This window comes from Strongylocentrotus purpuratus, unplaced genomic scaffold, assembly GCF_000002235.5.
Source record: "Strongylocentrotus purpuratus isolate Spur 01 unplaced genomic scaffold, Spur_5.0 spur5_scaffold_13, whole genome shotgun sequence".
NCBI classification, from domain to species: Eukaryota; Metazoa; Echinodermata; class Echinoidea; order Camarodonta; family Strongylocentrotidae; genus Strongylocentrotus; species Strongylocentrotus purpuratus.
Window position 1 is genome coordinate 5,179,907 of NW_022145598.1, and position 12,463 is coordinate 5,192,369.

Genomic DNA, 12,463 nt, shown 5'->3' on the forward strand with positions numbered 1-12,463 from the left:
ATGAAGACAACTGAAGGCGTCAAATGCAGAGTTTTCGTATCTGGTGTGGCCATTTATTATGAGGAAACGATGCCAGACCTATGTGCTCATATTTGTAAATTATCTGCACACAATCAACCTACGCCCCTCCTGTCCAATATGCATTGATCAATCCAGAACTACTAACATTGCCTTGAACATGATATTAAAGGAAGATTTGCAACCGAAATGAATCCCCTATTTTTTAGCACAAAACGCTGTGGTTGGCGGTCTGAGCCGCGAAGAGCGTGTTTGCTTGGAATCGATCTTACTAACCTTGTATCAATCAGGTATGATTATTAACGTCTGGGGACCGACCTTTAAATATACTATGTCCCTTTAGCAGCCGACATCAATTCTGTAGAACTTTTGCAGGAACTCTGAATTAATAACAAACTGTATACATCAATAGCGCGGAGCTTTGTTCTGTTGGACGAAATACTGGACGAATATCGTCAGGAAACATCGGAAATATCAATCATTAATCAATAAATGTGTAATCTGTTAATCCTAATTCTTTTTCTCTCTCTCTTTCTCTCTCTCATTTAACAGGTTAGTCTCGACTCGAGCACACGCGAGATAGTGAATAATAACATGGTAGACCCTACCATACACGCGTTCGACGAGGCCCAAAAACAGATCTACATTCTCATGCTACGGGACTCCTTCCCGCGATTTTTAAATTCCAAAATGTTTCGCAACCTCATGGAGACGGTGAGTCGGAGGGAGCCTTGACTAGAGACTAGCGCGTCGTTATGGCAACGACCCCACACGTCTCGTCTCACATGGTGGATGTGGCATACACCATTGATGACTTGTTTTATTAATTAGGTTTATTTCTTCTGTTCGTTGTATAATTCAACATACTCTCGAGAAAACATCTTCATCGTACAAGACTTATTTCGTATCATGCCGTCGTTGCGATATACTGTATTTTTGTGTAGAGTTATGTTTCTTTTTTAAACGAAGTGGTCTTTTATTTCTTATTCGTGTGAAATGTGAGGTGTGACATTATCTGTAGACAGAATGGCACGCATCTCCAGCAGGAACCGGTCAGAGCTGACGCTTGATGAGCCGGGTCATTTAGAACTTTCCCACTTAGAGAATCTGGCCATCAGAAATGGCGCGAACGTCACTCAATTTGTAGTGGACACAAGATGAACTTTCGTGTTTTTTAAATTTAATGTTACTGTCTCTGGATAGCGAGGGAATATCGGAGTTAACATCAGAGCATGGATAAGGTTTAGAGAATGCTCCTTTCGTTTCACATGAAGAGTGATTGTTTCGCACGTTCATCTGCACAAAACAATGATGTGGTAGTGTTCAACGTGTCGCGTCCTTCAGCTGTCTGTGTCACGTGATTTGACCATGTCAGGTTCCGTGGTACCAAGTGCTCGTCACAAGAACAGCAAATGTGTGTATCATGTTCTTCAACAGCGTCTATATAGTGTGAAGACATTTTTCAACCAATTATTGTGTGTGTTTAAAAGAAATCTGTTTTTGACGCACGAAGCACAAACACCGTAGAGAATTGAAAAACAAACTGAGAACATGAAACTGTGAATTTTGTCATGCATTCATCAGGAAAAATCGTATACGCTTTTTTATAACCAACAACTTGAGCTCGCGAAAAGAAATAGTGTTATTACTGAACTATTTTGTTGTCCATTGACGCGTGGTTTACCTATGGAGGCTTCTCCGGATGAATGGCGGTGTGTATGATGATGGAATCGACAGATTGTTTCTTGTAATTCCTCTGTCCTAAGGATATATATCGATCATATCGATTCTATTCCATCCGTTTTGTGCATCCGGGTTTTCAAGTGTCCTTTTGTTGATATCTCGTTTGTAACCAAACAAAAGACAGGCATGATGGACCTTGAGAACATTAACAACTCATAAACAAGAAACTGATAATACAACTGTCGAAAGAACAGCGTATCAAAAGCTTATTTCTTCCAGGGAAATTTACAAGTAATATCACATGTACATTCTGGCTTTCTTCTAGAATGCAATTGTTATTTCCATTCTTTTTTGTGACAGTTTTTCCTCGACTTTTTTCTGACTCAAACCTCGTGGATACTTCGCTTTAGTTGCCTTTGAGGACCACCAATACCTTCCACAAACATTTCAGCGAAATCTACCCGTTCGCACCAATGACATGACGACCGAGCCTCGTTTAGAAACTATTTGGAGAGGAAGATGGCAAACGACAATACCAACGATGCTTCACAGCCGATATGTCAGATTTTTTATTGATTTGTTATTCGGTCATCTAGAGTTGGAAATGAAAATGACCGTTTATTTGATTGATTGTTTTAACTAAAAGTGATAGAAGAGGGTGGCCCGATGTTCACGGCTTCCAGATAGATCTAGAACTGTCGAAGTGGAAGCATTCTGAAAGGCTGTGTGCTATGTACAGCGCACATGCAGGGTTGAGACAAAGGAGGGTGCTATACGTGTATTGCAGAAGGACTCAGGAACTACCAGGATTGAACCGATCCATGGTAGACATACAGACTCTACAGTTTAACTGGACTGATGTTGAAACAGCAAGGAATCAGACATCTAGGTGGATCTCTAGATACGTTGTGGTGATAGGACTTGGTACTGTAACTAAGCAGGTTACTAATAATGAAGTGAAAACGAATGTTAGGGTAACAAACTCTAAGACTCTTTCAACAGTTTAAATGAAAGATCCTTGGGTGAAGCTCAGGGGTAAATAGTGTGTCAAGAGAATCTTCACAAATTGGGTATTATCTTTTTAAAGATACGCTACAATCTGTCATTTCAAACCCATTGTAAATGATATACTTATAGGTCTGTTTGAAAGTCTTGAATCCGAATTCAGAGCAGTTTTGAAGCCTCGGACAAACATTGTGGCAAGTTCATTATCAATAATGAAGAGAATAATTTCTAACAAGATACAATCATTATGGGCAAGAAATAAATATTTTGTTTGTACCCCTCTCTCTTTTTCCCTCAGTTTCTCTCTTTCTCTCTTTTCTGTCAGACAACCAAATTTTGGATTGTGAACAGTCTGAATGGGTTTTTGATCTAGGCGTTTCAACTTCAACAACCCATTTCTCTTTCCTGAGACACAAATCTGGCTCAACAACAGTAATTTTTGTTCAGGGTAGCGTTTCACGAAACCGTCGTAAATACAAGTTCGTCGACAACCCATTGGAATCGCGTCTATTAAATTTATCACGCGTTTAAGTAGGGTGTCGGTGAGCTTGTACTCAGGACAGTTTGCCTAGTTCTCCGTCTCGAACCCAAGGCCGGCCCGATTGCGTCACTTGGTGGTGGTAAATTGACATATTCTTATCTTCCCGTGTCAAGCATTGTAAACAGTGATTGATGTTGTATTTACAATCCTTGCCAGAGTGAACTCTGACACTCTGAAACGTATTTTTGAATATTTTATAAGCCAATTTAGACAAGGAGATAAAAATGTCATAGAGGAATAGGGCAGTTATTAAGATCCAATGAAACTGATGGACATGCCTTTTTGATGTTAACGAGAACTTGTTTCCACTGGAAATTTTAATGAAGTGTTATGTTGCAATTAATGACCCATCTTCTTGAACCTAATGATAACTAATGGTTTTGCTGTTGAGATTATCAAGGTTAGTTATGCATGTTTTCAAGAGATTTTGGAGCTTCTGTTTCCATTGTTTGACAAAGCGTTGCTGTTTGCCAGGACTTAGACTCCTCTCCAGTGCTTGTCTTGCAGTTACGTGTTTCTTGGGTTTTTAAGTAGATAGTTCTCTACACAGACAAGACGAACAAACGAGGTTCAAACGGCTAACGACGAGTCTACTATATTGACGAAATTTTAGAGATGAACTAAACACGTGTATATAGTATTTGATAGAATTATACGTAAGTGTTTAATAAGACACAAACATCAGACAGTAAGGCTTGCGTTATTCTAGCTGCCTCTACAGAAAGGGACCAAATTTACCAATAAACATTTTCTGCCAATGTTTCGAGCGGTAGAACGTGTGAAGGGGTCGCAAGCCGATAATGTGTTCACATTATCACATTTTTTGAATATTCCAGTTTTGTTGTTGGTTGTGATTCTTGGTGTGTAAGTAGATGGAAGAACCTTGCAGCCAGTTTTGAACAAACTACTCGTCATGATGTCGTTTTTTTTAACGTGAAAGCTTCTTTAAGTAGTTAGTCCCAGTGTTGCTTTTATAGAGCTTGCGAAAATACATTTGTGTACCGCAGTCATGCTTATTCATTCATTCATTCATTTCATTTTTGGCTTCTTTCTGTGAGTACATTTGCTTTTGCTACGCCTTATACATCTAACCTGCCATATTTCACCTTAATCAGGGGGAGGTAACCACAGTATAGAGTTATCATCCGTATGCGATATGATGAGGGGAATATCTACTTGTGATCATGAAGAAGGTAAGAAATAAGATATTTCTGTAATTGTAGGTGCCTGAAGCCAATTTTTACTATATATCAAGATGTAATAACCTCGGATGTGGTTGTGGTTAAGGGGTATATTCCATTTGAGCGAATGTTCTGAAGGCAGAAGACCTGTGCCCGGCATAGAACCTCTGCCAGGTTCGCGAGACCGAAATGTCAAAAGACTAAAGTTACCTGCAACTTGAACTTCTTACAATACAACCAAAGGTCCTTGAGACCAAATACTCGCAGACAGCTAATTGTTAATACCGACTATACAACCGACGAGACCAGTGACCAAGAAGGCCGACAGTGTTACCCTTGCAATCCTTCTGAGGTTATTATGAGGGTTTGTGCATGAGAGGGACTGGTCGGTCTCGTTTACTGTTGGTCTCGTGGGCTGTCGATCTATATCAAAATGTCCCAGTCGATAACAACGTGTAATGGACCTAAGGGTTCTTGTGGCACTGTGATAATTACTGTGAACCTAGATTATGGCAAACCATGGTTCGCTATATCGTTGAATTTAATGTCAGCAAGTCAGAATTGTGACAATTCTTGTTGAAACATTTAACGTAGACTGTCGAATATGATTATTGTCCATCGTTGAGAAACGTTCTCGAAAAGCCGAGTCGTGGATTTAATTCAAATGTGTTACTTTTATATCTGTTACGGATATTGAAGTGTTTCAAGGACTCCTATACGGATTTCAAAACAAGAATGGAAGGGAATCATATTTCTATTTGTTATTAAGAATGACTAGTGCTTAACACACGTGAGGAGATACAGGGTAGAACACACTAACATGTCATGTATAGAAATTGTAAACAAATTGACGAAGAAAGGCTGAATTATTGCAAAATTCTCATCTATAATTTGTTTATTAGTAACATTTGCGTTCGGATGGAGGGCCTTCCGACCATCACTGCCTGATAGTACATTGAAAGTAATCACCAACTTACAAGTCCTTTCCTTTCCTGCAGGTATCGGGAAAGTCCGAATGTAATTGGCAAACCAAGCTGTGGTGATATATATGGTTAGGGGATATTCCGACCAGAAAATAAAGGTTCCTGTTCAAACCTGGTCCGAATACAATTACTTAAAGGGGAATCCAACTTTGGTAAAGCAGACTTTTGAAATCTTACTGATTTATTTCAAACTTTCTCCATTCTGTTTAATCTCTAATTTTTCTACTTTCATTCAGAGTAACGTATTACATGTACAAAGGTTGGATTGCCCTTTAATATTATTATCGAAACTGAACCAATCTTTCCCTAAACGTTGGTCTTTTCCTTTTATTGGGATCAAATCAGATATGCTACTTTTTACAGTCTAAGCTAAATTTATAAACAATTCAATTACTGTCACGACCATGTCATATTAATGTTGAATATTACCTTGAAATAATATTTAGTCTAACGCCCTCCTTCTTAAACCAGATAATATAACATCAAAGGCTTATGGAAAGTAATATTGTTTGTTAACTCATTGCTATGCTGTGTATATTGATAAACATGGGGGTACGTAATATCCTGAAAACTATGCTATCTTTGTTTGCACAATGATGTTAATTGTCATACCAGATTAAAATTAGGACAAGTCATTGGTAAATGTCTGCGCAAAACTGGTTGAGTTCACGAAAAGCTAAAAGAGACATCTTCGCAAGCAACGATGGTAACTGGTATAGTTCCGCGCAAAATCAGTTTGTTATGACAATTAACATCGTTTTCATTATCCCTACCATGAAAAAAATAAATATTTTTCAGAATATGGCCCCACAATGTTAAACATGTGTATGGATTTTAAAAGAACGCAAGGGTTGTATTTTATTCTTCTCAAAGTATTCGTGTGTAGTCCCTTTTTTAGAGAACACCATGTGTTTAATTTGTGTAATCAAATTTTAGATGCCATTGCCATCGCCATCTCGTTCTTGTTTATGATTTGCTTGTGCAATAGATGCTAAACATGAAAAGGAAAAAGTTGTTTTTAGTTAACTGATTGTACGTAGATTTTCTACCAATGAGACAAATTTTCTATTTGGATGTTTCAAAGTGTGGCTTTATGTGTCCATCGAGTTGTATTTTTGAGATTTCAATTTTTGTTTTAATTTTAATTTTTTTCTGGCTGACCAGTGATGACAGTAGATAGGTCATATTTTAGTAAATTTTGTCAAAATCTTAATATTTCTGGTTCACCACGTCTTGCTGACAGTCGTAGATGGGTTTTTTTTTTATTATTATTGATAATGCGATCGCAAAGACTTTCAAGAAACAAAACTTGTGCAATGCCAATAGCCGTGTCCGTCATGCATGGACACGTGCGAACATTACAATGGTGCATTGTGCATAATCCCAACACGATTGCTATGGGATGTACAATAGGGTATTAAAAATCGCCCTTGAGTTGATTCCCCCCCCCCCCCCGGACAGCTAAATGGTTTTGTTTTAGCACAGATATTGTGTGTATGTAAGGGGACAATTCGGTATTTATAAACAGGCCTATTATCTATAGATTTTCAATAGACGTTTCGTGGTCTCGTGGAGCAGATTCCGGACTATTGACCGCAAAGTAGTGACAGATACGGGGTTCAAATCCCTGCCACGGCACTAACGTTATGTATAGCAAGACGTTAACCTACATTTTGCTACTCTCTACCCACGTGAATTAAATTGGTAACCAGACAGAAAGAATACAATTCCTTGAATGCGGGCCTTGAATGCGGGCCTTGAATGCGGGAGCGCCTTTATACCCAACCTTGCCTGTACTTTGATATGAGTCAATGATATAAGAAAGCTAAGATATAGTTTGTTTATAAACAAGCGATTCATTTGATGAGAAGTCCTATGCATGTACTCCTCAGAGAATTCCAGAATTACAATGGGAATCACAGAAATTAATGATACATAATAAAAGTAATGGCCAAAGATTTTACGGACGAAGTTTATTCCGAATAATTGTTTCTATTTTCTCCCCAGGGTAAAAAAAAAATTCGGTCCATGTTAGTCCCTTTCTCAGCAAGACGTGGGAATCAGTGCTGTGTGAACGAAATAGTTATTATTTGTGATTTTTTTTTCTTTTCTTATACTTTTTAAGCTGGAAAAGTACAGTCAGCGCTCGTGTAGCTTATAATGCCGTCTTTGTAGCTGTGATGTCTGTTGGTAAAGAAAAAAAGTTTAAACAGGAGTCCAGAATTGATTAAAAACTGCACGACACAGATTGTGACGTGAAACGTTTCAAAAAATGTCTTTTTGTTTATGTTTTTTCGTGGTGCGTATGATGAGGTGAGAGTGATATCAGAGCAGAGGCTCCATGGGGATGGGGGGGGGGGGAACAGAACCCCAGAACTTGTTCAAGTCTTCAAAAAGTGTCCCCTTTATCGCTTTTACAGAGTAAATTCCGTTTTTTCTTTCTGATAGGTGCCCGTTCTACATTTATATAAGTGCCCCTTACAACATATGATTCTTGCCCCTTTTCATATCTGAGAGGTACCCCTTTTTCTTTGAAGAGTGCACCTTTTTTCATACTAATATGTACTCGTTCCAATTCTAATAAGTGCCCCTTTTCATCTCTGAAGAGTGCCCCTGTTATTTTGACACGTGTCCCCTTGTCTTTTCTCATAAGTGCCCTCTTCCTTCTAATTAGTGCGCCTTATCCCTTTTATTGCGAGCCCTTCCCGTTCACATAAATGCCCTGATTAAAATTTTATAGATGCCCTTTTCCTTCGATAAGTTCCCCTTTCATTTGTAATAAGGGTTGCTTTTTAATTTTCGTAGCCTAAGTGCCCTTTTCAGGTACGTAAAGTGCTCCTTCTCTTCTGATAATCGCAATTCTACTAATCTGAGAGGCGCCCCCTTTTCATCTCTGGTACATACCCCCTTTCACCTCTGTCGGGTGTCTCTTTTATTCTGACACCTGTCCCTTTTTTCTTTTGTTAATAACCTCGCAAATCTTAAATTTGCTCGCTCGCAAATGAATACCATTACACCCAACTGCAAAGCATGACGCTTGAGCAGTATGCAGAGTGGGAAAAAATATTGGAATCATCCCTGATAATATGTTAATCACAATGTCTAAAAAAATTATATAGTTTTGTTGTGTGGTTTCTTTTTGTAGGTGTTTTTTTTTTTTTTTTTTTAATCTAACAGAGAAGTGCCTTTGTGCCCCCCCCCCCCCCCCCCCCACTCTGAGTGATGTTTAGGATTGTTCGGGTGAAATTAATGATGATAAAAATAGGCCTAATGATAATAATGATATTAATAATGAAAGGTCATCGGCCCTAGATCCCTCCTCCCATCTACCCCCTTTGTTTGTGGGGGAGGGGGGGGGGCTGTTAGTATGTTTTTTCCTCATCATTTAAAACAAAATTGACTTTAGCATGATATAAACAGACCTTGCTGTATTCGGCCAGTAACCGCGTCAGACACACACACTAATAATATGCTGGAAATACTTCCAAAAGGGGAAATTGTTTCATATCTATCAATAAGTCTATAAAAATAGAATCAGACATCGGTAGCAACACCTGTTTAATTTGTACTCTCCCGTAGTAGTCGCATGTAAATTTAATATTTCAGCTCGACCTTTCGCTGCTGGTAATAATTTTACGATTGACAAGAACCTCTGTTAATATTTGGAATTCTATTTATATTTCAAAAGATCAAGTGGGTCAATTGCGTATGGAACAAAGACAATCGCTGTACACTGCACGTTATCATTCATTCGTGTCAGCAGTGGCGTAATGGGCAAAAACATTTGGGGGGGGGGGGCTGACAAAAAAAATCCGCATCACCCCACTCTTACATGCAGGCCCCGCTGAACGTTTTTTTTCAAAGTGGGGTCTAGGGGCAAAGCCCTAGCTGGCGGGAGCCCCCGAAGTTCAAGGGGTATATGCATCAGTGGCGGATCCAGAAATTTCTTACCGGGGGGGGGGGCACAACATGGCATGGGGTGAAATATATGTAAAACGATGAAGCGACAGAGCGAGGCTTCAGCGGCGAGGGAGCGAAGCGACCAAGCGGGGGGGGGGGGGGGGTCCCAGAGTGGGCAGCATTTGCAATTTTAGAACAACATTAGACGCATTTTCAGACACTTCCTGGAGTAAGATGACGTGAAATTGCTTTCTCCTACCCCCTCCAAGAGTAGGGATCTTTTGCAATTTGAGAACCACATTTGGCGCATTATTGTCCACCGGTACTTGTTATCAGGGGCGTCGCCAGACCTTTTTCAGTGGGGGAGGGGGGTGTAGAAGCCACCGATTACCAACAAAACTAGCCACCAATTTATTTCCGTCAAATATATTTATGCCAATGTCCAGATGTCTACAAATTTAACCCTATAAAACTGCGCCAGGAACTAAGTTATTTTTCTGTTTCCCCCCTCCCGCGCGAAGCGCAGAAGCTTTGACGTTTCATTCAATTATTAGAGAAAGAAGACGATTCGTTGTAACGTTCTAGACTCTTAATTCTTGTTTCGCCCCTCCCGCGCGAAGCACAGAAGCTATGACGTTTCATTTAATAATTAGAGAAAAAAGACGATTCATTGTACCGTTCTCGACTTTAAATCCTTGTCTGAATTTCAGTTCTTCACCCCCCCCCCCCCCCTCCCGCGCGAAGCGCGGAAGCTTTGACGTTTCAATAAATTATTACTCTTAATTAATCCGTGTCTGAATTAATTTACGCCCATCCCGCGCGAAAGCTTTCACGTTTTATTAAATTATTAGAGAAAGAAGACGATTCGTTGTATCGTGTCCTTGTCTGAATTCAGTTTCCCCCTCCCGCTCGAAGCGCGGAAGCTTTGACGTTTCAATAAATTATTACTCTTAATCCGTGTCTGAATTAATTTACGCCCATCCCGCGCGGAAATTTTCACGTTTCATTCAATATTAGAGAAAGAAGACGATTCGTTGTATCGTGTCCTTGTCTGAATTCAGCCTCCCTCCCCCCCCCCCTCCCCCCTCCCGCGTAAAGCGCGGAAGCTTTGACGTTTCTTTAACTTATTACTCTTAATCCGTGTCTGAATTCATTTCCGCCCATCCCTTTGACGTTTCATTAAAATTAATAATTAGAGAAAAAAGCCGACTCGTTGGATCGTCTGAATTCAGTTGCCCCCCTCATCCCGCGCGAAGCGCGACAGCTTTGCCGTTTCATTGGCATTTAATAATGAGAAGACGATTCGTTGTACCGTTCTCTACTTCTAATCCTAGTCTGAATTCATTTGCCTCCCTCCATTTGCTGTTTGCCGTTTAATTAAATTATTAGATAGAGGAGACGGTTCGTTGTACATACTTTTAATTCTTGTCTGAATTCAGTTTCCCCACTAGCTGCGCCCCTTATTATAACGGTACACGTGCAGTGTTACAAGATGTACGTATCGAACGTTCGTTCGCAAATCTGTGCATGCACAGCCCGAGTGGAGGATAGTGCTTGTCGCAGAAGCTTCTGGAAAGGAATTTTCTACTAGTTTACTGTTCGTGGCCCATTAGTGACTACAAAAAAAACATATGCTCTTCAGGCGCGGATCCAGGATTTTCCAATAGGGGGGGGGGGCCGGAAATTTGAAAATTGCAACATACATTTTCAACTCAACATACCAATACTGACAAGGTCATATTAGAAGCACCATACCGGTAATTTTTTTGACATTTTCATCGGGGAGGGGGGGGGGGGCTGAAGCCTCTTGCCCGAAAAAGTAATTTTCTGGTTTAACAATTCGGCAAGTGAGCGAAGCGAGCGAGCAAAAATTTGAGAATAATATGTATTTTGTGAAAGTGTTATTTATCACCAAAATATACGAGAAAAGATATAACAAATTCATATTCGGGCAGCTCGCTGTTCCCCTCCCCCCTCCCCATTACGCGCGAAGCGCCGAAGCTTCAATGTTTCATGAAATTATTAGAGAAATAAGATAATTCGTTGTTCCATTCTCGACCCTCAATCCTTTTCTGAATTCAGATTCCCCCCTCCAGCGCAAAGCGCAGAAGCTTAACGTTTCATTAAATTATTAGAGAAAGAAGACGATTCGTTGTACTGTTCTCGATTCTTAATCATTGTCTGAATTCAGTTTCCATACCCCCTCCCGCGCGAAGCGCGGAAGCTTTGACGTTTCATTAAATCATTAGAGAAAGAGTACCTTTCTCGACTCTTAATCCTTGTCTGCATGAATTGATTCCGCCCCCCCCCCCCCCCTCTTTCGCGCGAAGCGCGGAAGCTTTGACGTTTCATTAAATTATTAGAGAAAGAGTACCTTTCTCGACTCTTAATCCTTGTCTGCATGAATTGATTCCGCCCCCCCCCCCCCTCTTTCGCGCGAAGCGCGGAAGCTTTGACGTTTCATTAAATTATTAGAGAAAGAAGACGATTCGTTGTTCCGTTCTCGGTTCTTAATCATTGTCTGAATTCAGTTTCCCCCCTCCGCGCAAAGCGCGGAAGCTTTAACGTTTCATTGAATTATTAGAGAAAGAAGACGATTCGTTGTTCCGTTCTCGGTTCTTATAATCATTGTCTGAATTCAGTTTCCCCCCTCCGCGCAAAGCGCGGAAGCTTTAACGTTTCATTGAATTATTAGAGAAAGAAGATGATTTGTTGTACCATTCTCGACTCTTATTCCTTGTCTGAATTCAGTTTTCCCCTCCCGCGCAAAGCGCGGAAGCTTTGACCTTTCATAGTATAATGAAATTATTAGAGAAAGAAGATAATAATCGTTGTTCCATTCTCGACCCTCAATCCTTCTCTGAATTCAGATTACCCCCTCCAGCGCAAAGCGCAGAAGCTTAACGTTTCATTAAATTATTAGAGAAAGAAGACGATTCGTTGTACCGTTCTCGATTCTTAATCATTGTCTGAATTCAGTTTCCATACCCCCTCCCGCGCGAAGCGCGGAAGCTTTGACGTTTCATTAAATCATTAGAGAAAGAGTACCGTTCTCGACTCTTAATCCTTGTCTGAATTGATTTCCTCTCCCCCCCCCCCCCCCCCTGCCGCGCGAAGCGCGGAAGCTTTGACGTTTCATTAAATTATTAGAG

The 12,463-nt window shown here is 40.3% G+C and overlaps 1 protein-coding gene across 2 annotated transcripts in view; it reads left to right on the forward strand.

Moving 5' to 3' along the window:
- LOC589900 (regulator of G-protein signaling 20) overlaps nucleotides 1-7,684 on the forward strand; it is a 31,983-nt gene extending 24,299 nt beyond the window's left edge. For both annotated transcript variants that reach the window (XM_011680719.2, XM_789530.5), the window contains exon 6: nucleotides 571-7,684. In XM_011680719.2, coding sequence (XP_011679021.1) covers nucleotides 571-753 — 183 coding nt within the window. In that variant the 3' untranslated portion in view covers nucleotides 754-7,684. The remainder of the gene's footprint in view (nucleotides 1-570) is intronic.
- The last annotated feature ends 4,779 nt before the right edge of the window (nucleotides 7,685-12,463 follow it).